Source organism: Megalobrama amblycephala, linkage group LG5, assembly GCF_018812025.1.
Source record: "Megalobrama amblycephala isolate DHTTF-2021 linkage group LG5, ASM1881202v1, whole genome shotgun sequence".
Lineage (NCBI taxonomy): Eukaryota > Metazoa > Chordata > Actinopteri > Cypriniformes > Xenocyprididae > Megalobrama > Megalobrama amblycephala.
The window spans coordinates 4,756,658-4,783,153 of NC_063048.1; the positions used below are offsets into that span (position 1 = coordinate 4,756,658).

The 26,496-nt window shown below is 42.6% G+C and overlaps 1 protein-coding gene across 1 annotated transcript in view; it reads left to right on the top strand.

Moving 5' to 3' along the window:
* Positions 1 to 26,496, top strand: part of LOC125268301 (protein unc-79 homolog) — a 56,922-nt gene that overhangs the window by 20,141 nt on the left and 10,285 nt on the right. The window contains 18 exon segments of the mRNA XM_048190377.1: positions 1,032 to 1,163; positions 1,578 to 1,793; positions 1,874 to 2,101; positions 8,776 to 8,911; positions 9,000 to 9,079; positions 9,156 to 9,304; positions 10,094 to 10,251; positions 12,430 to 12,611; positions 12,691 to 12,892; positions 12,988 to 13,166; positions 13,265 to 13,272; positions 13,359 to 13,420; positions 16,317 to 16,606; positions 16,683 to 16,865; positions 20,198 to 20,363; positions 20,444 to 20,593; positions 22,706 to 23,812; positions 24,107 to 24,208. Of these exon segments, the coding sequence (XP_048046334.1) occupies positions 1,032 to 1,163; positions 1,578 to 1,793; positions 1,874 to 2,101; positions 8,776 to 8,911; positions 9,000 to 9,079; positions 9,156 to 9,304; positions 10,094 to 10,251; positions 12,430 to 12,611; positions 12,691 to 12,892; positions 12,988 to 13,166; positions 13,265 to 13,272; positions 13,359 to 13,420; positions 16,317 to 16,606; positions 16,683 to 16,865; positions 20,198 to 20,363; positions 20,444 to 20,593; positions 22,706 to 23,812; positions 24,107 to 24,208 (3,730 nt within the window).

Sequence of the window (26,496 nt, forward strand, 5' to 3'; positions counted from 1 at the left end):
ATTTGAGAGCAGTGGCACTGGTGCTGTTTTTATTTTTAATTTATAAAGGTATTCATATAATCATATTACTATTGTTTTGCATTAATAAATGCAGTTACTAATAATATTACATGTTTATTCATTGGAAATTTGACAGTAAAGCACTGAGCTTGAATTGAGATGCAGATAAAATTAACTTAAAATTTGAAGTTTTTGTTTTTCATGAGACTTTTCCTACTTTTCCATATATTACGTAATCAATAAATGCTCCTCTGCCGCCATCTAGTGGTAATAAAAAATGTCTTTAAAATTGGATAATATTTAGAGGTTTTTTTTTTTTATTTATTAAACATTTAAAAAATACACAAAACAAGGTGTCATCACATATGTAGAGCTTTTAAGTGCTGGAAAAATTGTGAAGCACTTTGAAAAGCAGAGAATTCTGTGCTGAATTTGAATGCTTCCCAATAGATCTCACAGTGATATTATTAATTTTGCCTCGAACACAAACGCTTTCTCCCTGTATCTCCCAGCGCTGTGTATTAAGCAGTGTTATGTGATCGAGACCAGCGCTGCACAGCTCAAACGAGTAGCACTGTTTTGTTTAATTTTCGTTTCATTTGCCGTTTGATGTTTCTCATATGAAACAGAAATGACAGCTCTTATCAGTTGTGTAATGTGGTGGTCGTACCAGTGCAACAAAATTTTGTCACATTGGCAGAAAAGGTCCAAAATGTGACCATTTAGTCGCGTCTGGAGCCCTGCACACATACACACACACACAAATGCACACACACACACACACATCACACATCTTTTTTAGTTTATTGTTTATGAATCAGTTGACTGTTGCTGATTTGAGGTTTTACTGTCATTTGGACTCCATACACCTACTGTATGACAGATTTAACATAATTTGTGTCTGTGTTATTCTATGATGATGGTCTTGATTTGAATTGAATTGAGTTTGAATGTGACATCAGATGCCTGTTAGTGTCTCTCACTGGTCTGTAGTGGCGTGTGTAAGCGGGTTCTGCTCACTTGTTCTTCAGGTTCTGTCGGAGCTGGATATCGTGGTTCCTCTGCAGCTGCTCATCAGCATGTTCTCTGATGGTGTGAACTCACTGAAGGAACTGGCCAATCAGAGAAGGGCTCGTGCTGCAGACCTGTCAGGACCCCGGAGGGTGAGAGATGCCACTCCTTAAAGGGACAGTTCAAACATCTGTCATCATGCCCTTCCAAACACATAAGACACGGATTGAACCGCTTGATTCATTTGGATTTATTTTATCTGATTAATGTTTGGGATGAATAGACTTTCAATGGCGGAACAAAAATCATTCAGATTTTATTAAAAATATCTTCAATTGCGTTATGACCATTAGGTTTGGAATGACATGAGCATGTAATGAAGAAATTCATCACTAAGTGAAGACGGTTGTTACAGCAGAAAGCTGATGCAATACGTTTTGCTAAATGAATAGAAAGGCAACCGTTCTCAGATGTGTGTTGTATTGGTTTGTCTGATATTGTGTTTCTTCTTAAGAAGTCCACCCATCTGTACAGCTGTAATGTGGTGTGATTGTGCTTCTCCATAGGTCAGTGTGGTTTCAGACCCCGGCAGACGAGGGCAGCACAATAACTTGAGCCCGTTCCCCAGTCCGTTCCGGAGCCCTTTCCGCAGCCCGCTGCGCTGCAGCCCCTTCAAGAACCTCGGTCACGCCGCCGGGAACTGCGCGCTGGACCTGGACTGTGATGACGACGACATGAACCTGGGCTGCTTCATCCTCATGTTCGACCTGGTCCTCAAACAGGTGAAGTCATTCACACAAGCTCAGACATGACAGACACTGAGGCAGAGGAAGATCTCTGACGTGTGTCGATGTGTGTGTAGATGGAGCTGCAGGATGACGCGCTGACGCCGGGGCTGGAGAGCAGTGTGGGTCGGGACGTGGTTGGCATCATCAACAGCGTGCTTCAGGCTCCGTGGGGCGGCTCGCACACCTGTCAGAAGGACGAGAAGGCTCTGGAGTGCAGCCTGTGCCAGTCCAGCATCCTCTGCTACCAGCTGGCCTGCGATCTGCTGGGGAGACTGACGCCGCGTGAGGAGATTCGACTGGTGGTGAGACACGCACATGCTTGAGCTTCTGTTATTGGCTTTAGACATTAAACCCCCTCCACCTGTTGACCTCTGACTGGATGTCATAACGTCTGCTTCTTCCCAGCTAACAAACATATACTGTAAGAATGTTTCATTAAGTTATGCAAACATTATTTCTGAACTTTCAAAACATCCAGTTTTTATTTATTTATTTTTTAATTCTTGGTTATACAAATGTTAAAAGGACATTCCATTTTATCATTCTTTAAATATTATGGGAATGTTACTTTTGAAAGTTCTCTGAACGTTCTATTACAAGTAGTAACATTTAAAGGTGATTTATTATGCCCCTTTTTGCAAGATGTAATATAAGTTTCAGGTGTTCCCAGAATGTGTCTGTGAAATTTCAGCTCAAAATACTCCATGGATTTTTTTATTTGACCATGTTTTAACTTCCTATTTTTGGGTGGGAGAAAAAATGAGCTCATTTGGTGTGTGTACCTTTAAATGCAAATGAGCTTGTGCTCCCCACCTCCAAGCTCGCAATTCCAATACACTGAGGCATAAACAGTACAGGTGAAGCTCCCAAAGCAAATATAACTCTGGATCATGGATCATTGCTGTTTGTGTATTTTGTGGATGTTTGCTAACATTCGATTCTGAATGAGTTTGATAGTGTGATGCACAGCTAACGTGGCTAAAGCTAAATACTGTTGGAGAGACTCAATAAGAATGAAGATGCGTTTATGAATTATACAGACTGTAAGCGTTTTCGGGTTAAAAATGAAAATAACGACATGGCTCTGGTCTCCGTGAATACAGTAAGAAACAATGGTAACTTTAGCCACATTTAACAGTACATTTGCAACGTGTTAATGAAACACATTCAGAAAGACATATACATAAAATATATGTACGAAATATATATGAAACTGGATCATGAGCAGTTGGTATCGATCCATCTTTGAGAAACTTCTGTGTAAATCCTGTTTTACTGACCCTCATGTGCAAAGCAGTCTGGTGTAAAATGACTTGCACATCCTGGCATATGAATTTATCTGGACACATTTCCTTCATAAATAAAATCACACCACTGCGTCTTTTGTGGCTCAGATGCCATGAGTTTATGGAGACTCATATGTTTACTATTATATCCATTAACAGATCAGTGATAATGTTTACATAGCTGAGACATATCAGGAGCTCAGGGATAGTCATTCTGGAGTGATGCTGACCTGCAGAGTTTGACACAACTCACCTTCCTTCACGTAGCTTTAGTAATCCTGAAGACATTCAAGTGTGTTTGATCGGGATTGTCAGCAGGACAGCTGCACTCCAGGACCAGTGTTACTGGTATACCGTTGTTGCTTGTGAAAACTAAATGGCGGCGCCATGGGTGAAAACGTCTCGGGTTACGAGTGTAACCCCTGTTCCCTGAGTAAGGGAACGAGACGCTACGTCGGATGATGTGATGGGAACCCTCTGTATTTTGTGTTCGTGAAGCACCTCTGTATCCAACCAATGAAAAGACGTGACGTCAGAGGCGGGTGACGTCACGGACCAGGAAGCTATAAAGCACACCTGAACACAAAGCACGCCAGCTTCTGCAAAATGTCTGAAGCAAGCGCACCAGGTATGCAGGAGATACGGCCACGTGACGTAGCGTCTCGTTCCCTTACTCAGGGAACAGGGGTTACACTCGTAACCCGAGACGTTCCCTTTCGTGGGAACTATCGACGCTACGTCAGATGACGTGATGGGAACGCAATCCCAACTACGCCGTGTCTCCGAGTGCCTGGCTGCTATCTTGTAGCACCCTGGCTCCCGGAGTGATGTTAAGATTAAGATTATAAAATTTGATGAAAGTGTGCTGGGATGACCATCCAGCCGCACCACAAATGTTGTCCATAGAGACACCAGATAAGAGAGCTCTGGACGCGGCCATACCTCTCGTGGAGTGAGCACGCACCATTAGAGGACACGGACACCCCACCGTCTCATACGCAAGTGAGATTGCCTCGACCACCCACTTGCTCATCCGCTGCTTAGATGCTGGGCCCCCCCTCTTAGGGGACCCGTAACATACAAACAACTGTTCTGTTATCCTCCACAGGGCAGCTCTGTGGACATACGCATCTAATGCTCTTACAGGGCAAAGCAGATTCTTCCTTTCCTGATCCGAACTCGCAAAAGGAGGCGGGCAGAAAGCCTCAAGTACAATGGGACCTGGGACCCTCGTTGGAACCTTTGGAACATAGCCTGGCCTGGTATGCAGAAAGGCTTTCACCATACCAGGCGCAAACTCAAGACAAGATGGCGCGACTGACAGCGCTTGTAAATCACCAATTCTCTTCAGAGAAGAGACAGCCAGAAGAAAAATAGTTTTGAGTGTCAAGAACTTGTCTGACACCTCCTCTATCGGCTCGAAGGGAGCCTCAGCCAGCCCTTGGAGCACAATAGCGAGGTCCCAGGTCGGGGTCTTTGTGCGCACCACAGGTCTCAACCTGAGTGCACCACGGAGGAAGCGTACTACTAGGGGGTCTCGACCCAGCGAGGAGCCCCCTAAAGGGATATGATGAGCCGAAATAGCGGCCGCATATGCTTTCAGCGTGGAAGGGGTTAAACCTTCCGAAAACTTTTCCTGAAGGAACTGAAGCGTGTCCGAGACTGAAGAATGGACCGGGTCCAAATTACGTTGTCCACACCACATAGAGAACAACTTCCATTTATATAAGTACAACTTCCTCGTGGAGGGAGCTCTGGAGTGAAGGATGGTCTCCACAACCTCGGTTGGGAGACCAGTTCCTATGAGCCTTGCCCCCTCAGGGGCCAGGCCCACAGTTTCCACATTTCTGGGCGGGGATGGAGAATCGTGCCGCCCGCTTGAGACAGGAGATCCTGCCTGAGAGGAAGCTCCAAAGGAGAGCTGTGAAGTAATAACATTATGTCTGAGAACCATATTCTGGTCGGCCAGTAAGGGGCCACCAATATTAGGTCGACCTTCTCCTGGCGAACCTTCTCCAGAACTCCCGGGAGCATTGAGACTGGGGGGAAATGCATACAGACGTAGCCTTGGCCACGTCTGTAGCATGGCATCCAGCCCAAGAGGTGCTGGGTGCTGAAGTGAGTACCACAGAGGGCACTGAGCTGACTCCTCTGTGGCAAATAGATCGACTTGAGCTCGACTGAAAATTTTCCATATCAACTCCACCACCTCGGTGTGGAGTTTCCATTCCCCTGGTCTCACGCCCTGCCTCGACAGGGCGTCCGCTCCCACATTCAACCGCCCGGGGATGTAAGCTGCTCTCAGCGAGTGTGTTTTAGTGCAAGAAACACCGCCATCATCTCCAGCCAATTTATGTGCCAGGAGCACTGATGGTCCTCCCAAAGACCCTGAGCCGAGCGACCACTCATGATCACTCCCCAGCCCGTGAGGGAAGCATCTGTCGTAAGCATTACACGACGACCAGAAGTCCCCAGCACGGGTCCCTGGGTTAGGAACCAAGGCTTCTTCCACATGACCAGAGCACGGAGGCATCGCCGCGTGACTTTGATCATGCGAAAAGGATTTCCCCTTGGGGAATACCCCTTGGTCCTGAGCCACCACTGTAAGGGTCTCATGTGCAGGAGGCCAAAAGTAATGACGTTGGACGCAGCTGCCATCAGACCCAACAGTCTCTGAAACTGTTTTACAGTAAGTGACTGGCCTAATTTCACCCCTTTCACGCCCCCGAGAATGGAACTCACACGAGCAGGGGACAACTGCGCCTGCATCCTGGTGGAATCCCAGATTACACCTAGGTAATTTGCAACCTGACTCGGGACCAGCACACTCTTTTTGGCATTGAGCCTCAGCCCAAGCCTCTTCATGTGCAACAGAACAACATCTCGATGTTGAACTGCCAACTGTTCTGTTTGAGCTAGTATCAACCAATCGTCGATATAGTTCAGCATGCGGATGCCCTGGAGTCTCAGCGGAGCCAGTGCTGCATCCACGCACTTCGTGAACGTGCGGGGTGAGAGAGATAGGCCGAAGGGAAGAACCTTGTATTGGTAAGCTTCGCCCCCGAAAGCAAACCTGAGGAACTTCCTGTGAGAAGGATGGATGGATACATGGAAGTATGCGTCTTTCAGATCTATCGCTACAAACCAGTCCTCGGACCTGATCTGAGGGATGATCTGTCTGAGTGTAAGCATTTTGAACTTCAACTTTCTTACAGATCGATTTAGTACACGTAAATCTATGATCGGACGCAACACATTAGGAACAATTCTTTGGAACAATGAAGTAGCGGCTGTAAAAGCCCGACATTTTGCTGGGAGGGGGAACCCTTTCTATAGCCCCTTTTTGCAAAAGCGTCGTAACCTCTTGTTCCATCACCAGAGACTGCTCTGGGGGTACCACTGTGGAAAGCACCCCTTTGAACTTGGGCGGACGAGAACCGAACTGAATTCTGTAACCCTGTTCTATCATGAGCAGCACCCACTTCGAAATGTTCGGGAGACTTTTCCATTCTTCCAAATATTCTACTAAGGGAACCAGCCTCTCGAGACTGGTCTCTGGTGTTTTTTGAGCACTTGGCCCATCTATCTGACGCGGCGCACCGGCAGAAAAACGAACCACACGCTATGCTCCCCCCTCGGAGGATCGGCGGAGACCGCTGTGTCCTGACGCACACTGGGTGGCAGGGTTGACAGAACGGTCCCCTGAGGGCACCGGGAAGGACCCGATATCCGAATCCTCCCGGAGGGGGCTGCCCTCGAGAGATCCTGCGCTATGGATGTCAGGACCTCTTCTTTGAAGCCTTCCGGGAGATAATGACGGTCCTCAGATCCGTCCTACCCCCGGAAGGTTTCGCCTGTGCCGCCGGAGTGCGGGAGGTGACACTGGCCTTCTGTTGTGCCCTGTGGGCTGAGGAGCTGGCTGTCGGCCGAGGCTGCTCCCGCCCAGCAGCCTCGGGGGGATGAGAGCGGCGGGGAATGATCTTGGAGAATGCCGCTGTTTGTTTCCGTGTCTCCTGAAACCTGTCGACGACCGATGACATTGCATCGCCGAACAGGCCATCAGGAGACAGCGGCGCGTCCATGAGCAGGCTTTTGTCTCTTTCTTTGATATCGGAAAGATTGAGCCAAAGGTGTCTCTCCGTGGCCACCAGGGCTGCCATAGAGCGGCCAATGGATTTGGCCGTCTCCTTGGTGGCCCGGAGAGCTAAATCTGTTGCCTTTCTGATCTCATGCAACGCTTCGAAGGACGCTTCCCCGCTCTCATCAATTTCCCCTAGCAGGTCGGCTTGATATGCCTGCAAGATCGCCATTGTATGAAGGCATGCAGCCGCCTGACCTGCCGCCGAATAAGCCTTGCCCACCAAGCTAGAAGTTGTCTTTAAGGGCTTGGTGGGCAGCGTCGGGGTCTTATGGGACGATGCAGATTCGGGCGAGAGATGGCTCGCAAGCGTCTCCTCGACCCGAGGCATCGCCCCATATCCATGACGTTTCAGTCCAACTATATTGCTGTATAGAGATGTTTGCGGGCTATACAGTCTATACTGGACTGGTCTCTTCCACGACCTCAACACCTCGGTGTGGAGGTTGGGAAAAAACGGTAGACCCCGACGCTGAGGTAGTGACCACACTGGGAGAAACCTCTCATCTAGCTTACTTTTGGTTTTATTTTCAGCTTTTTCTGCGGGCCAGTCAATATTCAGCTTTTCAACTGCCCTGGTCACTGCCTCTAATAGCTCCTCATACGCAGGGGATGAGGATGGCGGTTCCTCCTCGACACTCTCCACATCAGCCTCCTCGGAGGAAGATATGTTGAGCATCGGTGCCTCTCTTCGGGGGGAAGAAACCGCTACGCGTGCTTCCGCCACCAAAGGAGAGACACTGGGTCTAGCGGGTAAGGGAAGCGATAGGGCAGCGCCCGTCTCTTCCCCCTCCGCTAGATCCATCTGTGAACCCCACGAGTGCAGCAGCGGGACCGGACCCGCAAGGAACACTCGCCTCGGCGCCCTCCTCGAAGAGCGCCCGACGAGATCAGATTTTCATGATATGTCCCCTTTAAAAATCGTTAGATGAACGTCCAACTAAAATGTTTAAAAAATAAATTGTTCTTTGAACGATGTACAAATAATGTCTTTGTGCTAACATTTTGACAAGATTATTAATAACTTTAAGTGAATGTTCTGTTAATGTTACTGGAAGAAAGTTTGTTCATAACGTTGATAGAACCTTGACAGAACGTTATCTAAATATCTGAGATGGAGCACTGCTTTTTACATTTCTTTTAGTTCATACTGTACTCAGGGCTAGGGTTATCTGATAAATATATCACACTAGTGTGGAGAAACTCATTTAATTAATGATATTGTTCATGTATCCTGTGAAGTTCCCTACACAGGGCACTTATGGTCGAATGGAACGCACCCTTTGTTTCTAGAGCGACTGACAAAAAACACCTGTGTGCTCTAGTGTAAAACCAGCCAATCAGATTGTGTCTTACAAGTCAGACAGTTTTTTTCTAGTTTTGTGTGAAATATGCATCAGGCGGTCAGGAACAGGCTGGACATCTGAGACTGATCCTGCTAGACCTCACAAAACTTTCTGCATTTTTACATTTCATAGTATAATTTTCCTGAAAGTAAGATAACTGTCCTCGATCCACACAGATGTTTCAGCATGTGGCGTGTGTTTGACAGGAACCCTCCGAGTGTCTGGAGGAGAGTTTGGTTTTCCCTCGAGCTGAATTCAATCTCAAATCCGAGAACGGAGCAGATGAAGGAGACGCTCCCTCAGAAAACCCCGGCAGCCACAATCCCTCTCCTGAGATCCCTCGTATGTGTCACATCCTTCCTTTCATCAAACATTCATACCTTCACAGATCTATTTCTGTTTCTGACCATGAATCTGTTCTGTTCCCTAGCGTTGAAGAACTGTGCGGACAGGAAGTTCTCTTACCTGCAGCTCCCTGTTTCCCTCAAGCTTCTGTACACCGTCCTGCAGGTAAACATCTCACTCGGGTCAGTTGGGCTCCTGCGGCGTCATGTGACTAATGAGTCTGCTTTAACTCTTCTGGTAGGAGATGAGTAAGTTCGAAGAGCCGGACATCCTCTTCAACATGCTGAACTGTCTGAAGATCCTGTGTTTGCACGGGGAATGTCTGTATCACGCCAGAAAAGATCACCCACAATTCCTGGCCTACATACAGGAGAAGATGCTCATTCCCAGGTATCATTTCATCATCTCTCCATGACTTACTGCATGTGCAGTATATGAAACAAACAACACTTCTACATAGTCAAATTAAAATCATATCATGACAGATTATAATCAGGTATCGTTCAATCAATCAATGATTATTTATTAAGCATGTTTAAAAACAACTGAAGTTGACCAAAGTGCTGTACAATAAATATAAGGTGTATAAAACTTTTGTAAGTTACAAATCAACTACATACTGAGGGACCAGGTTATTGAGGGCTTTGAAGACAAATAATAAGATTTTAACTCTTTCCCCGCCAGGTTAAAAAAAAAAGTTGCCTGCATTTTTGATCATTTTCACAAAAATTTCAGAATATTTTGTTGTATGAATATCTGAACATGCAATATATCAAAAGAAAGAACAGATCCTCTTCTTTTAAACAACAACTACAACAAAAAAACTTTTTTTATAAAAAAGCTGAGAAAACCTGCTTCTTCTTCTCCTGTGTTTTGATCTGGAGATTCTGTACTCTTTCAGGAGATGCGTAATAGCGCCCCCACCATAAATCAGTGAAAACATGGATTGTCGGAAAATTCAGTCAATGGCGGGGAAAGAGTTCGCATCAAGGACATTATAACAGGTGTAAGATGCTGATATTTGCGCTTCCCCTTCAGAAGACTGGCAGCTGCATTCAGTACCGACTCTGAGCGAGAGAGCGTGAATCACAGTTTCTGATGTGCTCATGGATAAAAAGGGCTTAAACCCAGATCCTCTTGTATATGAATGACACGTGTGATGTTTGTGTTTCTCTGCAGCTTGTGGTCCATGCTGAGGTCAGAGTTCTGTCAGCTGGCGTCTCTGGTCGTCCCGCAGCTCCTGCACGCACTCTCTCTGTCTCTTGGAGCCGACATCTTCTGGAGGCTGGTGGACAACAGCTTCAACAGTCAGGACTGGAAGATCCGCTTCCAAGCAGGTCTGACTGCACACCGGCTGTGCTCATTTCCTAAAACACTCTGTTGCCAAGGTTACTGCTCACTGTGGGATTAAATGGAGCCTCTTATGGTGATTGACAGAGAGACGCTGTGACCTTGAGCTGAGTCAGACCTGTGCGCTTCACACATCAACAAACACAAACACCACCGGATAAAGAGGATTGGAGGGCCGTTACTGACGTGTTGTTAAAAGGCATTATTACTTAAACATCATCACCATATGGAGAATGTCTGTAAATGCTAAACCTAATGTGTTATTTTCATTATCTGTGTGAATGTTGAAATCACTCACAATCAAAGCTCTATCAACAGTAGATCTGACATTTGCACATTATTAGTAGTGCTTATATTCAGGGATAGTGATTTAAGCAAACATCTGCAGACTGGAAGATCACAGAGGCCCTGTTTCCACCTGGTGTTAAGATGCGTTTCAGTCGATCGGGTCACAAGTATAGACACATTCTTGTTTACACCTGGTGTTTTAATCCGTCTCTTTTGTCCACTTTCAACCACTTCTGTCCTGATTTCTTCGAGCAAAGGGTCTATGGGCGGGTAAATGTGGGAGAAAATTGTACTTGGTGCGTTTTTCGTCTTCAAACCAAACATGGGTCTTCAGCAAGTTTAAATCCTGTCTGGCTAGAGTGCTTCCCATAATGTTTATGGATTAGGTCAGTAGTAGGGGTAGGAATTACAGGGTACCTCATGATACGATACACGATACATGGCTCACGATACCGATAATATCACGATACAGCAATTCTGTGATAATTGATATATTGCTAGACAATCCTACTATGATTTATTCACCAGTGAAAAGGTTAAGTGCAGCTTTTCTCTCTTTATTGAAGTCCAAACGGTTAGAAAACAGCACAAAAAATCAGTCTGTAGGGGAGAGTGGGGTAAGATGAGCCATTTTTTACTTATGTGGTCCTCAAGATAAGGGAAAATGAGGGAGAAGTACAATGAAAGTAAAGTAATTTCAGGATGTTTAGTATCATTTTAAATGATCAGAATACATCTATGACAAAGGGATCTAAAAATATGGATTCTTAGAAAAAAAGTGTTCCTCTGGCTCAATTTACCCCATGTTAGGGGTAAGTTGAGCCGAGTCAGTAGGTGGGTGTAAACTGACCATCTGACTGAATCTGAATCAAACCCATGTGAAATTTTAAAAGATAATGTACCTATTTTAAAATCTAATTTAATAATCCAATTTTCCTTTTACAAATATTTCTTTTTTTAAAGCTAAATTTAACAACATAAAACCAACCAAATGAAGTTGAAATTTCAGTATCTTTAATTGTTTGCATTTCTGAAACAATATGTTGAACACTAAAGTTGTAACTTTCCCATAAACAGACTGAACAGAGAGTTTGTTGAGTAAAATTAAATAAAAACTAAACAAGAACGACTAAATGTCACTGAAACTAATACACATTTTAGTCAAAAGGTTCTTGACATCATAGTTTTTCTGCATTGTTGACCATTATGGTGGGGTAAGTTAAAACTCTGGCTCAATTTACCCCACAGCATTTGGCTCACTTTGCCCCATAGCTGCCATTTCAGGAAAAGCTAGCTAGCTTACCAATTCAGAATAATGTTTAGCTAAATGACTTGCATGGTTTTATATGTTCCTAAATCACCAATATGCATAAATAGTTTTAGACCTGGACAAATTTACTTTGATGAAACATCCATCTGTTATAATTTTAAAGTAAAATTTTACTTTGACAAGCCAAAAACAGTTTTTAAAGGAAATAAGTGACTTCCACTCCTCCCATGTGCTTCTCCTTTTCACAGTCTGGTAAAAATGATGGGTGGTTCTAAAATATATGGTCACATGACAATAAAATGGTACGGTTACCAAGATACAGGGGGTGGGTCAACTTACCCACTGGGTAAACTTACCTTAACCTTACCCTACATTCAATTTAATATTTTAAGTAAATTAAACATTTTATTCTTGTTCTTATTAAAGGCTTAAAGGCTCGACTCGAGTTTGGATCCCGGTTTGAATCTTTAAAAACACACACTTTGAACATCTTAGTAACGCACTGCAACACGCACTGCAACACCCACAGCACCCCAGTCTTCATGACAACATGATGATGTTTGATGTCATCAGGCAGATGTTGGTTGATGTCTTCTGTCTCTTTCAGTGGAGCGAGTGGCAGTGCTGTGCCGTTTTCTGGACATCGGTTCGGTGACGAAGAGCCACCTGCTGAAGTATTCTCTAGCACACGCCTTCTGCTGCTTCCTGGCCAGCGTGGAGGACGTCAACCCGGCCGTGGCCACCCGAGCGCGGCTGCTGCTGGACACCATCAAACGGCCCGCGCTGCAGGTGAGCGGAGAGGCATCGCCATCACAGTCTCACTGAAGTCAGTCAGATGAACAGACGTGTCTGTGTTTGTCTCCACCAGGGTCTGTGTCTGTGCCTGGACTTCCAGTTTGACACGGTGGTCCGGGACCGTCCCGTCATCCTCAGCAAACTGCTGCTGCTGCACTCACTGAAGCGGGAGATTCCCGCTCTGAGCTGGGAGTTCTTCGTCAACCGCTTCGAGACGCTGTCGCTGGAGGCGCAGCTGCACCTGGACTGCAATAAAGAGTTTCCTTTTCCTACAAGTGAGTGTGCTGAAACAATCTACTCATGTCAAGCATCCATAGAGTGTGTGTAAATCATACAGAAATGCTGATCATGTGTTGATTTACTGTGTAAGCCATCACTGCGGTGAGGACCAACGTGGCCAACCTGAGCGACGCCGCCATGTGGAAGATCAGACGTGCTCGCTTCGCCCGAAACCGGCAGAAGAGCGTCCGCTCGTTACGAGACAGCGTCAAGGGTCCGTCTGAATCCAAACGGGCTTTCTCACTCCCGGAGACGCTGAGCAACAAAACTGCGTGAGTGCTGAACTGGCTGTTGCTGTAGCTGAATGTATGAATTCACAAGAACTTCCCATCAGTGTCTGTCACACACTCTGAGCTGATTGCCGATAGCCTTTACAGTATAACAGTGAAATGATACTTTTGCTCAAATATTTGTCTGTGAATTCACCAAAGCTGTTTCTCTTTTATTGGATTCAGCTCTAAGACTCATAAGACAGGAGCAGTCAGCACCCATACTGGGAAATATGCTGGAGAAAGTGCTGGCAGGTAAAGCATGTTATACACAGCACACACCGCTGACAGTCATTCATGGCTTACTTACACAATGAAAACATTCATTGCTGATGCTCCAGCAGTGTGTCAAGTAATGTACCTGTCTACAGTGAATGTTACTTGAAAGTCGAGACGTTCACAAAACACTCACACTCCCAATGCACTGCAGTGGATGAACGTAAAACACAGTGTTTTGTTTTTTTTGACACTTCACCGAATTACATGCTTTGTGGTTTTCCTTGAGAAATTTGTCGTATAATACCTGATTCTAATCTTCAACCATCAGTCTCTCCTCATCCATGTTTGATGTTTAATATGTCCAGTGAGACATGGATCGCGGAAGGGCTAGAGGGGTGTGGTTTGCAGAACTTCGTACACTGGATGAGAAGTTCCACATCTTTAAAATATAAATACATTTCAGAATCATCCATTATAATGCATTATAATTGTCCCAGATCCTTGTTAATGTAGGCTACATAAAGATTGTACATTTTAATTAGTAAATGAAGAGTTCCACTGCAAAAACCTTTAAGTCCATCTGACATTTTTCATTTTAAATAAGCATTTTTTAATCAGGCTGCTGTGTTTTTCACTTTAATGGCAATTAAATGGTTATTAGTCAGGTATTGAAATGCCTTATTTACAAAAATGTCACTTTAGTCAATTCATTGGTATTTAAAGGTGCCCTAGAATGCTTTTTCACAAGATGTAATATAAGTCTAAGGTGTCCCCTGAATGTGTCTGCGAAGTTAATTTTTTTAACTGCCTATTTTGGGACATCATTAAATATGTGCAGATTCAGCGTGCTTCCCCTTTAAATGCTCATGCTCCCTGCCCCCAAGCTCGCGGCTCTATAATACATTGCATAAACAAAGTTCACACAGCTAATATAACCCTCAAAATGGATCTTTACAAAGTGTTCGTCATGCAGCATGTCTAATCGCGTAAGTATGGTATTTATTTGGATGTTTACATTTGATTCTGAATGAGTTTGAGGCTGTGCTCCATGGCTAAAGCTAACATTACACACTGTTGGAGAGATTTATAAAGAATGAAGTTGTGTTTATGAATTATACAGACTGCAAGTGTTTAAAAATGAAAATAACGACATGGCTCTGGTCTCCGTGAATACAGTAAGAAACGATGGTAACTTTAACCACATTTAACAGTACATTAGCAACATGCTAACGAAACATTTAGAAAGGCAGTTTACAAATATCACTAAAAATATCATGATATTATGGATCATGTCAGTTATTATTGCTCCATCTGCCATTTTTCGCTGTTGTGCTTGCTTGCTTACCTAGTCTGATGATTCAGCTGTGCACAGATCCAGACGTTAATACTGGCTGCCCTTGTCTAATGCCTTGAACATGAGCTGGCATATGCAAATATTGGGGGCGTACATATTAATGATCCCGACTGTTACGTCACAGTTGGTGTTATGTTGAGATTCGCCTGTTCTTCAGAGGTCTTTTAAACAAATGAGATTTATATAAGGAGGAAACAATGGAGTTTGAGACTCACTGTATGTCATTTCCATGTACTGAACTCTTGTTATTCAACTATGCCGAGGTAAATTCAATTTTCAATTCTATGGCACCTTTAACAAATTTGACTGTCTTTTGCTGCAAGTCCATACTGTGTGTGGTTTTTTTTTCCCCCGCAAAAATATCTAAGTCCACCTGTTTGGAAAACAAGACATATTAAAACATCTGTTTCTGTTAGTTGTAGTAGTAAATCCTGTCATTGCCACTGTAACGATGGACAAAACATGATGAGAACTTGCAGCTCTGCAATTGAAAGGCAGCTCATACGCACACCGTCATTCATCTTGAAATCATATGATTCAATTTGCATCTTCTGGTTGGTTCTTAGGTGGACTTAAAGGCTTTTGCTGACCAAGGGAAGTGGTGTTTAGCAGTTTCTGCCAATGAACTGGTATTTCTGAATGGGCTGACACTGGGATTTAGCTGATTTGAAGCAAAAGAATTTTATGAACGTGTACTATGTGCGGAGAGCATTAATTCGATTTCATTATCTCATTTTTGACGGAGATGGCATTTAGCGGCTTTTGCATCTGAACTCTTCAAATATAAAGTTAAGAAGCCAGATATATTATATATTCTTTTAAGCTTAATTTATGACTCTGAATAATGGTTTTTTTTTTTTTTTTTTTTTTTTTTTTTTAAATCACTGTTCCTCCATGATTCTGAAAACAAAACATTAGACAACCAAACAATATAATATGTAATTTACTTAAGGTTCTGACAAAATGTTCCCCTGACAGCAACATAGTGTCGGCCCAGATCCGGCCCGGCATCTAATCCGTGTGTAATCCACATGTACCAGATGTGGGCCGGATCTGCACTATGTTGCTGTCAGGGTCTATTTAGTGTTGTAAACGAGTCTGTTTTGAAATGTCTAAAATGTTATAAATGGGTCTAAATGAAAGCAATTCATTATGTAAAATTTGTTTTAAATGAATGAATGAAGACTTGTTTCATCAAGAGTTTTTATATTAACCTCTTATCAAACACATTTTAACAGTCACTGGTCGTCACCTACTGGCATAACCGTGTAATAGAGACAGTCTTTATAACATTAGTACATTAGTAACTAGTTTCAAAGGTCATGTACTCAACATCTGCCGCAACATCGGTGTTTAATCCATAAACTTTTATCCCAATATTTGACTTCCGCGATCCATGCACTGAGATGTCAGTGTGTGGCGCAATGCTGCTGACAAAGAAACCAGGCTACCAACTAAGTGTAGTGTCGCTCAAAACTTCATGTGGTATTTGGACAACATCGGTAGAGCATGTCCTGTATATTTATCATCATGTATAGTGTCTGCAGAAGACAGTAAACGCGTGCTGTTGCCATGCAGGTGAGAGCTCTCCTCCGGAGGAAGACTCCGTCATCAAAGATCTGCTGCCGGAGGACGCCGGTATAGACCACCAGACCGTCCACCAGCTCATCATGGTGCTCATGAAGTTCATGGCCAAAGACAAAAGCAGTGCTGAGGCAGACATTGGCAGCGCCAAAGCCTTCAACACAGTCAAGCGGCATCTGTACGTCCTGCTGGGATACGATCAGCAGATGGGATGCTTCATGATCACCCCTCAGAAAATGCGTTCCTCCACCTGCTTCAATGCCTTCATCGCAGGAATCGCTCAGGTGAGTTCAGCTTTCTGCTCGCCTCTTTCTGTGGAGCGTGACGGGGTTTCAGACTGCTTGTGTTTGGTCTCTTCAGGTTATGGACTACAACATTGGTTTGGGGAAGCAGCTGCTGCCGCTGGTGGTGCAGGTGCTGAAGTACTGCACGTGTCCACAGCTGAGGCCCAACTTCCAGGAGCCGCCGCGCTGTTCGCTGTGGGCCCTCAAACCACACATACGACAGATGTGGCTCAAAGCCCTGCTCGTCATCCTCTACAAGGTATTCAACCTAACTACAGCTGGTGGGCCTGTTGGGCAACCCTGTTAAAAGACACAAGATAAACGATGAAGATGCCTGATTTGGGGCTGCACAATTAATCGAATTTCTAATTGCGATTACGATTATGGATGCCATGATTTCGTAATCGTTCAAAAGCACAATTACAGCAAAAAATATCCACTTGCCTGTACATTATTCTGCGTGTTTAAGGGGTGTGTTTAGAGCATGTAACGTTATGAGTCTACTTCAGAGTGTAAAAGGTCTGACCCATTTCAGAAGGAGCTACCAGTGATGTAAGCGTACGCTGATTGGTCAAACGCAACACACCAGCACCCACCATTTTTAAAAAGTTCACAGCCTATATATTTACTGCGTCAATATATTGATGCATCTCGAATTCGTGGATCAATTATGATATTTTCCAAATGCATCGCAAATTGATTCTGAGCTTAGTTTTTAACAGCAGATGGCGCTCTAGGCTATTTTTTTAACTGCATTTTCAAATGCTCATGAAGAAGAGCACTCGTGCATTCGGCTGAGTCTGAGAATGTACTTTCACTTCAGGATGCTTTTATGACACATGATTAATGTAAAGTAATTCAAGTAATTCACTTCAACCTTTTCGAACTTTATGTATGATTATTTTATAGAAGGTTCAAGTGGTGTGTGTAAGGAACTGGAAGCAAGCAGAGTATGGCTGTTTCTAAAGAAAGCAGTGCCATCTGCTGTTGAAAACTTAAGCCCAGAATCGATTTGAGAGAGAATCACGGTACATACAAAAATATTGAAATCGATCCAGAATCATTTCTCGATTCGCGATGCATCAATGTATTGTTCCAGCCCTAATATTTACTCCTCAAACTAACTCTACAAACATGGAAAACAGTGATAGATGGACCTCTTAACCTTACGCTAAGGAGAAAATCCAGTGCGGCTTTGAGCAGATCAAGAGAAACATGATTATGTATTTCTGCTCAGCTAACGACATTGGGCATCAACCACACGGCAAAAGCTACTGTCTACTTTCTTTGTATTACAGTTCTATCTAAAAACATATTGGACAGGACAGTAAAACAGATCGTAAACTAATGAAGACGGAAATGCGTCGGAAACTAAACTAGGAATGCGAGCACTGTTTGGTCAGGCTCTGGCTGAGCTATTCTCAGCGCTGTCAAAATAAAAGTCACAACAAGCGCAGTTTACGTCACTTCAGAGTTCCTATTGGCGGTGCAAATGCACCCAGGAAAACAGCTCGAGGGGAACATTACTTCTCGAGGAACCAACCTGGTAGCTAGTTCCTATAACTACACCGCGTTCCAAATTATTATGCAAGTGACATATCAGTAAGATTTCAGTACAATAAACATTCAGATTTCAGTTTTTCTAAGAAAATGTTTGTTTGTTTGTTTATTTATCCATGTCTTTTTAGATAACTGGTATCAATCTCAGACAAAATAATTTGCCAGATCTATGGAAACCCTACTTAGAGGTTGTTCCACATGATTAATTATTATTACATGGTGCGAAAGCCCCTATTATTATTACATGCATATGTTTACTTTTTTTTTTTTATTTAAAGAAGAAACCAAACCAATGTATAGTTGATATTTGAGGCTTAATGCTATATAAAAGCAGTAAAAAATAAAAAATATGGCATGCAGTTGCTTCTAACAATAGTATAAAGCTATTCAAAACATCATTCAATGTAATTGTGATAATTGTAATTGATAATCGCAATTACAATTTCAAGGGAATAATCGACAATTATGATTTTTGTCATAATCGTGCAGCCCTAGCCTGATTTGTCTGTTACGCCCTCATCTCATCGGCTGCTTCATATTTACGTATCTCTGTGTTCATGTCATCATGATCTAAACACTCCTGAATTACACAGCATATACCATAGTATTTGAGTCCTAATGCCTAAAAACTTACTGAAAAAACACTTTTTAGAAAAACCACATTAAAAAAAAAAACAGTATATCAAACTTGATTTGCACATATCCTAAACGAAAGATTTTTTTGTTTTATATAAATATGTTTATATGAGAATATACCAACATATGTGAAATATGCAAATACACTAGTATTTGGGAATGAGCAGATTCACCATTTTTTTTCCAACAAAGTCAGAAAAAAGGAAAACAAATAACAGAAAACCAAAATCCCACATGTAGGTTTGTAAGTCCGAACGAGACCTTTCATATTAAATAGAATGACCACTATTATTTGGTATTATTTTGTATTATTGAAGGAGAGACAACAAAGGGTCCCACTTTATATTAAGTGGCCTCAACTACTATGTACTTACATAAAAAAATAAGTACAATGTACTTATTGGGTTCATATTGAATTGCAAAACACCTTTGCTGCTATTGAGGTGGGATACGGGTAAGGTTAGGGAAAGCTCTGGTGGTATGGGTAGGTTTAAGGGTGGAGGTAAGGGTTAAGGGATGGGTCAACAGTGTAATTATAAATGTAATTACAGAAAATAATTGCAGATGTAATTACATGCAGGTGTTTTTAAAATATAAGTACAATGTAGAAACATGTATGTACACAATAAGTGCATTGTATCAAATGATTAATTTAAATGTAAGTACATAGTAGTTAAGGCCACTTAATATAAAGTGGGTCCCAACAAAGACATTGATCTGTTCATAGTTTGTGATGAAAAGTGGCAGAGCAGGTCAAATCTGTGAACTCAAAATCACAGTGTTATATTTCATGTGTTTCAGCTGGTGTGGCAGGAGTCTGTACAATCCTAGTGATGCCACTCACTACACAATACACATCAACTTAAAATAAACCACAGTTATATGTAATAGAAGTTAATGGAAGAAATATGAATTTATCATTGAAGCAGAACAGCATTCTTTTCAGTGGATTAAATTTTAATCACATCATTTACTTTCTAAATTGATTTTACTGTGATGAATCACAGGTACTTGAATAACATTATTCCAGTTTTCTAAATGGGAGAGGCGATTAATGCTGGTTAATGACGCTCCTGCAGATACACACAACAACATGACATCAACTCAAAATTAGTCATTTGTTTTGGTCACATTCAGGATCAGGTTTCCTCACATGACAAGGTCTAGAAACTTACTAGAAACAATATGCCGAATACCATCAAACAACTGTCTGTTGGTTTCTCTTCAAACAAAATATAAGTGGTTTAATATCTCTCCTGTGAAAAGAACATATTTTTTTATTTACTTAAAAGCATTAACATAGTAGGAAGGTTGTGTTTTCATTTCGTGTTTTTACCTAGTAAGTAAGTAACTGTGGTCTTCTTCAGTCTCAGCATCGTCTTCGCTGTGTTTCAGTATCCGTACAGAGATATGGACATGAGTAAAGAGGTGGTGCTCCATCTGATCCACATCACCATCAACACGCTGAACGCTCAGTACCACAGCTGCAGGTCGCATGTGTCCGCCGGCCCGCTGTACAGCGACAACTCCAACATCAGCCGCTACAGCGAGAAGGAGAAAGGTACGAAGGGCATGGCAAACTCAGATCTGAGCGGCTTCCTGTCATCCTGCTGCATTAATGCCCTGTGTTTTCCTGTGCAGAGGAGGACAGCGTGTTCGACGAGTCCGACATCCATGACACTCCAACGGGAGCCGGCAGTAAGGAGTCGCAGACCTTCTTCGCTCGTCTCAAGAGGATCGGCGGCAGCAAGTCTGTCAAGTATCAGCCTGTGGAGCTCAGCGCTCAAAGAAGTGAGTGTCGGCACTAGGCATGTGACGTATCAAACTTTCATATTCATTATTCATATTTTCAGTACGCATTAAATGTAAAAATGTTTAAGTATAAACAAATGTTTGTTATGATATATATTATGGATGGGCATTTTTGTCAGTTTTTCATTTGATCACCTGATCAAAAATGAGTACTCGGGGCGGGGCATGTCCGTCATGGCGATAATGAAAATATTTAAATTATAACACTGTTACGAAAATAAATGTTGACAAATGAATATATGAAAATATGACTAGAAAAATAACACTGCTAGATTGTAAAGAGTTGAGAAAGAAAACGCATGTGTAACAGTATATTGGATCCATTTGCACTTAAAGTGACAGCAGCCTAATATTTCTGCTGCCGTCTGTGTTATTAAAGGATTAGTTCACTTTCAAATAAAATTTTCCTGAAAATTTACTCACCCCCATGTCATCCAAGATGTTAATGTCTTTCTTTCTTCAGTCGAAAAGAAATTAAGGTTTTTGAGGAAAACATTCCAGGATTTTTCTCCTTATAGTGGACTTCACTGGACCCCAAACGGTTGAAGGTCAAAATTACAGTTTCAGTGCAGCTTCAAAGGGCTTTAAACTATACCAGACGAGGAATAAGAGTCTAATCTAGCGACAAGATCAGTCATTTTCTAAAAAAATTTAAATGTACAGTACAGTCCAAAAGTTTGGAACCACTAAGATTTTTAATGTTTTTAAAAAGAAGTTTCGTCTGCTCACCAAGGCTACATTTATTTAATTAAAAATACAGTAAAAAACAGTAATATTGTGAAATATTATTACAATTTAAAATAACTGTTTTCTATTTGAATATATTTCACAAAGTAATTTATTCCTGTGATGCAAAGCTGAATTTTCAGCATCATTACTCCAGTCTTCAGTGTCACATGATCCTTCAGAAATCATTCTAATATGCTGATCTGCTGCTCAAGAAACATTTAATGTGTTAAAAACATTAAAAATCTTAGTGGTTCCAAACTTTTGGACTGTACTGTATATGCTCTATAAACACAAAATATTGCCTTCCAAGTGTTTCCGCCAAAACCGCACTTTCGTATTCTTCAAAAAGCTTACGCTGTATGTCCTACGCCTTCCCTATTCTACTTATGGAACAAACGCAGCGCTAGTTCTATTTTTTCCGGCGGAAGCACGTGCAAGGCAATAATTTGTGTCTACATAATGCATATACAGTTGTATTCTTTTCGAAAATGACTGATGGTTTCTCTAGATAAGACTCTTATTCCTCGTCTGGTATCATTTAAAGCTCTTTGAAGCTGCACTGAAACTGACATTTTGACCTTCAACCGTTTGGAGGCCATTGTAGTTCACTATATGGAGAAAAATCCTGGAATGTTTTCATCAAAAACCTTAATTTTTGACTGAAGAAAGAAAGACATGAACATCTTGGATGACATGGAGGTGAGTAAATTATCAGGAAAAGTTTATTTGAAAGTGAACTAATCCTTTATTGTTAATCAAACAACAACAGACAAAGAGAAAATCATTCACTGCTCTTGACTGAATAACTTTTATAACGTTACTAAGGATTAATCTATATTAATTTATACAGTGAAGGCTATATAGTGTTTTTATACATTTAATTATTCAATTTATGTAGTTTCTTATTTCTAAGTTTGCTGCGCTATTGCTTGTAATTAGTTTCTTTGTTCTTATTTTAGTGAGCTTGAGAGTTTTTTTTTTTTTTACTTAGGCTAGTATTAATTTTTGTAATATTGAAATTGGTAGCAAGAATTATGAAATTTCAATGGTATAAAACAATTTTGATATCACAAAAACCTTGTTAAAGCAAAAATAACTATATTGTGATATATATCATTATCATGAACTACAGTTACTCATATTGTGATTTTGGCCATATCACCCAACCCTATCCAGATTAGTGTAGAAGCAGCCCGAGAGTTAATGTGCATTTTCATTCAGCGTGTCTCCTTCACTCACTCGTGCTTCTCTTCCGTGTTCATCGCGATATATCGTACTACCGTATACCAGCACATCTCTAGCCTGGACAGATCCATGTGTGCTCACGACGCTTTCATCATCTTCTGCTCTCCTGCTCTTCAGGTGAGATCGAGCTGGCCGAATATAAGGAGGGTGGTGCGCTGCAGGACACGCTGCTGTACTCGGGCCGAGAGGACAGCAGCAGCAGGAAGAAGAGACTGCAGGCCATGCACAAGCAGAAGTCTCTGGACATCGGCAACACCGACTCCATCCTCTTCAATTTGGACGAGCACCGGCGCAAGTCCTGCATTGACCGCTGCGACCTGCAGGGTCCACCGGCCCTACAGCCCTCCTCGTCCTCCTCTACAGGCAGACAGCAGCACAGAGCGCAGCACCATGGGAAAGACTCCTCCAACGGCCACTCCATCATGGACCGGAGAGGCTCCAGCGCTCAGAACGACAGCATCAGGCCCATCATCCCAGAGGTACGACTGAGCTGTATGGAGACGTTTGAAGATAAACCCGCCGGCCTGGACTCGCCGCTGACCGTCCCCGGTGGACTGGCGCTGGACAAGGACGATCCAGATCTCATAGATCTCTCCTCAGACTGCACGTCCATCCCTGAGAAGCGCTCCATTCTCTCACTCTCCGACAGCGACTCGCTGGTGTTCGAGCCGCTGCCTCCTCTGCGCATTGTCGAGAGCAACGAGGACTTGTTTGAGGCGCTCAGACTCAAACCTGAGGCCGCACACTCGTCTCCCGTCGTCCAGGTCAGCATAGAGGACTGCAGCAAGGACCAGCAGCGTGAGAAGCCTGAACCGACGTCTCTGGAGCTCCCAGACTCCACGGCTCATCAGGAGAGCACCATGACTCTGAAACAGAAGAGGGATCTCTTCAGAAAGACGTCGCACATGCCAAACGCATCTTTGGATGATTCTTGCACGCAGGATAACAGTGGGACGAGTCCCTCGAACCGGTCTGTCTTGCGTCACATCCCCGTGGATGCGCACGAGTCTCTAGAAGGACCAGGAGATGAGGACAACGACGAGACTGATGAGAGAGACAGCGAGCCCAAACCTGACGACGAGAGCGACGAAGCCGAATTCAAGATTCAGATCGTGCCACGCCAGCGCAAAGAGAGGAAGATTGCCGTCAGCGCCATCCAGAGGGAATATCTGGACATCTCCTTCAACACTCTGGACAAGATGAGAGAACCGGCCGCAGAGTCAGGTCAGTTGGCTCACAGATAATATACAGCATCTTTTTGATTTGTATTTATGTTGTTTTCATTTAATAACAAGTATCTCACAATATATGTGAATGTGCATAAGAAGTAGAATAACAGTGAGACTAACTATCATGGATTTAAAGGCATTCATCTAGATAATGCACAGTGCACATTCATAATGCACATTCAGACTACTAGTTATTGTCCTAACAGTGTTGGGAAATTGCCATTGTTGAAGTGGCTGCACACAGAGTTCAGAGACTGAAGGTTTTGACATTCAGACATGTTGTTTACAGATGAGAAATCTCTTACAAACCTTGAGAAGCCCAGAGAATCGGCCTCTGCTCCGGCTCTGGAGGCTGCCGTCCCCGAAACCAGCCATCGCTCCTCAGTATCCAGTAAATCACTTACACACTCACTTTCATATGAATAGCGGCCCACTGCTTCATGATCCTTCATTTGTGCTGTTAGATTGAGAGATTTGAACAGATTCAGATGTGTGGAAAAAGCAACGTGCAGCTTTAGTCTACAGCGCTTTATACAATACAGAGTGTTTCAAAGCAGCTTCACTGTAATAAACAGGAAAATAACTGAATCAAATATAGCTGCGATGCATATAGCAATGTTTGGGGTTCAAGTGCTTTAAGGCCTTTACGTTTAAAAAGATATTGTTTCTTTTAGCAAGCCTGTAAACATCTCGATCATAGATGGAAAAGACCATTTGCAGGCAATACAGGCAATTTACCATAGGAAATATATGGTTTTTAAAGATTTTTAAAAGTTATAGTGCCACCTTTAATCCGATCTCCATAAAATTTTGCATGCTTGTTTAGAATCATATGTCACATAAGCTCACCTACTTTTTCGTTTAGGAGTTAGACTTTTACATGTACTTGGCCTTGTCTATTTTCTAAATGACACTGCTCAATTATTGCTATCCAAAGGGTAAAGTTCAATTTTTTTTTAATAATTATTGATATAGAGAGTCCAGAGAATTGTACTGCATTGATTTTATTGAGGTTGAACAAAAAACCTAGGACTAGTTCGCCAAAGTTGTTTGTTTGTTTTTTTATTTAAATGAATATTTAAAGTCCGCATGAACCGGAAGTTGCAAACGACTTTTCTCCAGTGTTGTGACGTATTTCCAAGTGAAACGGAATATCGAATAGAGGGCAGAGTTTACTTTAGCGCTCCTCCTCTCCATCTCTCGCTCATAGCAGACTAATGGTTGCAGAGTAGTGATTTACGCGTTTTCAACCCAAGCTGTCAAACTGACGTCATCAGAGAAGGAACGCCATTCCAGACCGGAAGTAACTTTTCAGATTTTGATTAAAAATTACCACAACAAACAATTTTTTTCTGTGTATTAACTAGCACGGATTAATTGTTCACCACAAGACTAGTAATATGAGTTAACAAAGTAAATAGGGTCGATTTTGATTTCATGACGACTTTAATGAACAATTTGATTGACAGTGGTTCTTGAGGCAAAGTTGTTTAGTATGATCTAATAAATGATATGAATATTGTGTGTATGTGTGAAACACCGCATGATTACAGAGGCATAATACGCAAAGGCGCCCCCTGGTGGCTGATTTCTTTCGAATTTCTCCCTGGCCTCTAGTGACTTTTGTTCCGATTGGCCTCCGTTAACCTTGTCTGATAGCTGCACAAACTTCATTGGCCGATGGTGGACATGTTTTTTGAGATACTTCAATGTCCTCATAAACAATCATGGACAAAGACACTGCATACCAATTTTCAAATTAACCAGACTAATGCTGGGTACACACTACAAGATAATCGGGCTGATTTTGGGCCGATTTCTCCCCTCCCGACAATCCTAGTTAACGTCCCAATTATCTTGATGGTTCTACAGATTATTTTATCAGATTTTTCTGTGGTGTGAGGTGTTAAGAGTGACTGAATCTGCTCAGAAGAACGTCGGAGGCGCCCCAATCACGAATCGTAAATATTCAACATGATCAGAAATCCTGATGTGTGGGGGGAACATTTTGAAAATCTTTAGTGTTTACCCAGCATAAGGGTGAAGAAGTTATAGCCATTTTCATGTTTTTTTCCTGTTATAGCACCACCAAGTGGCCGGTCACCGTGTCTTTTTCACATGACCACAGAATAAGCTCTTACGTAGGTGTGCTGAGTTTGGTGAAAATGTCTCATTCGTTCATGAGTTATGGACATTTTAATAAAAATGGCTCCGCCCACTTCTAACATTTTGGCGCCTCTTATCGACCGTGAATCGAAATTTCAACTTTTTTTTGATCTTTATTGACAATCAGCCTACAAAGTATCTTGCTGAACTGGTTTGGTTCTGATCGAGTGAAACACCTAGGACTAGTTCGCTAAAGCATGTTTTTCAAAAAATCCAAAATACTTGAAAATTTCGCCAGAATGAAATTACTTGGTGACATTGTAGACAGTGTGAGTACTAGCAGACCTCAAAGTTTCAAGTCTCTGCGGCTCACAGTTTGGTCTGCCAGATCACTATTAGAGGAGAATGCTGAACCTTGGAAATTTTAACAATTACAATAGAGTTTTAGCACAACGCGCTTGAACCCCTACTGATGCAAACTTCATCAAATATGAGACACATTCAGATTCTGCTGTAAAGCAGCTCTACAGAAGACAGTAGTGTCATTATTCAGCTCAGTTCAGTTTAAATCGA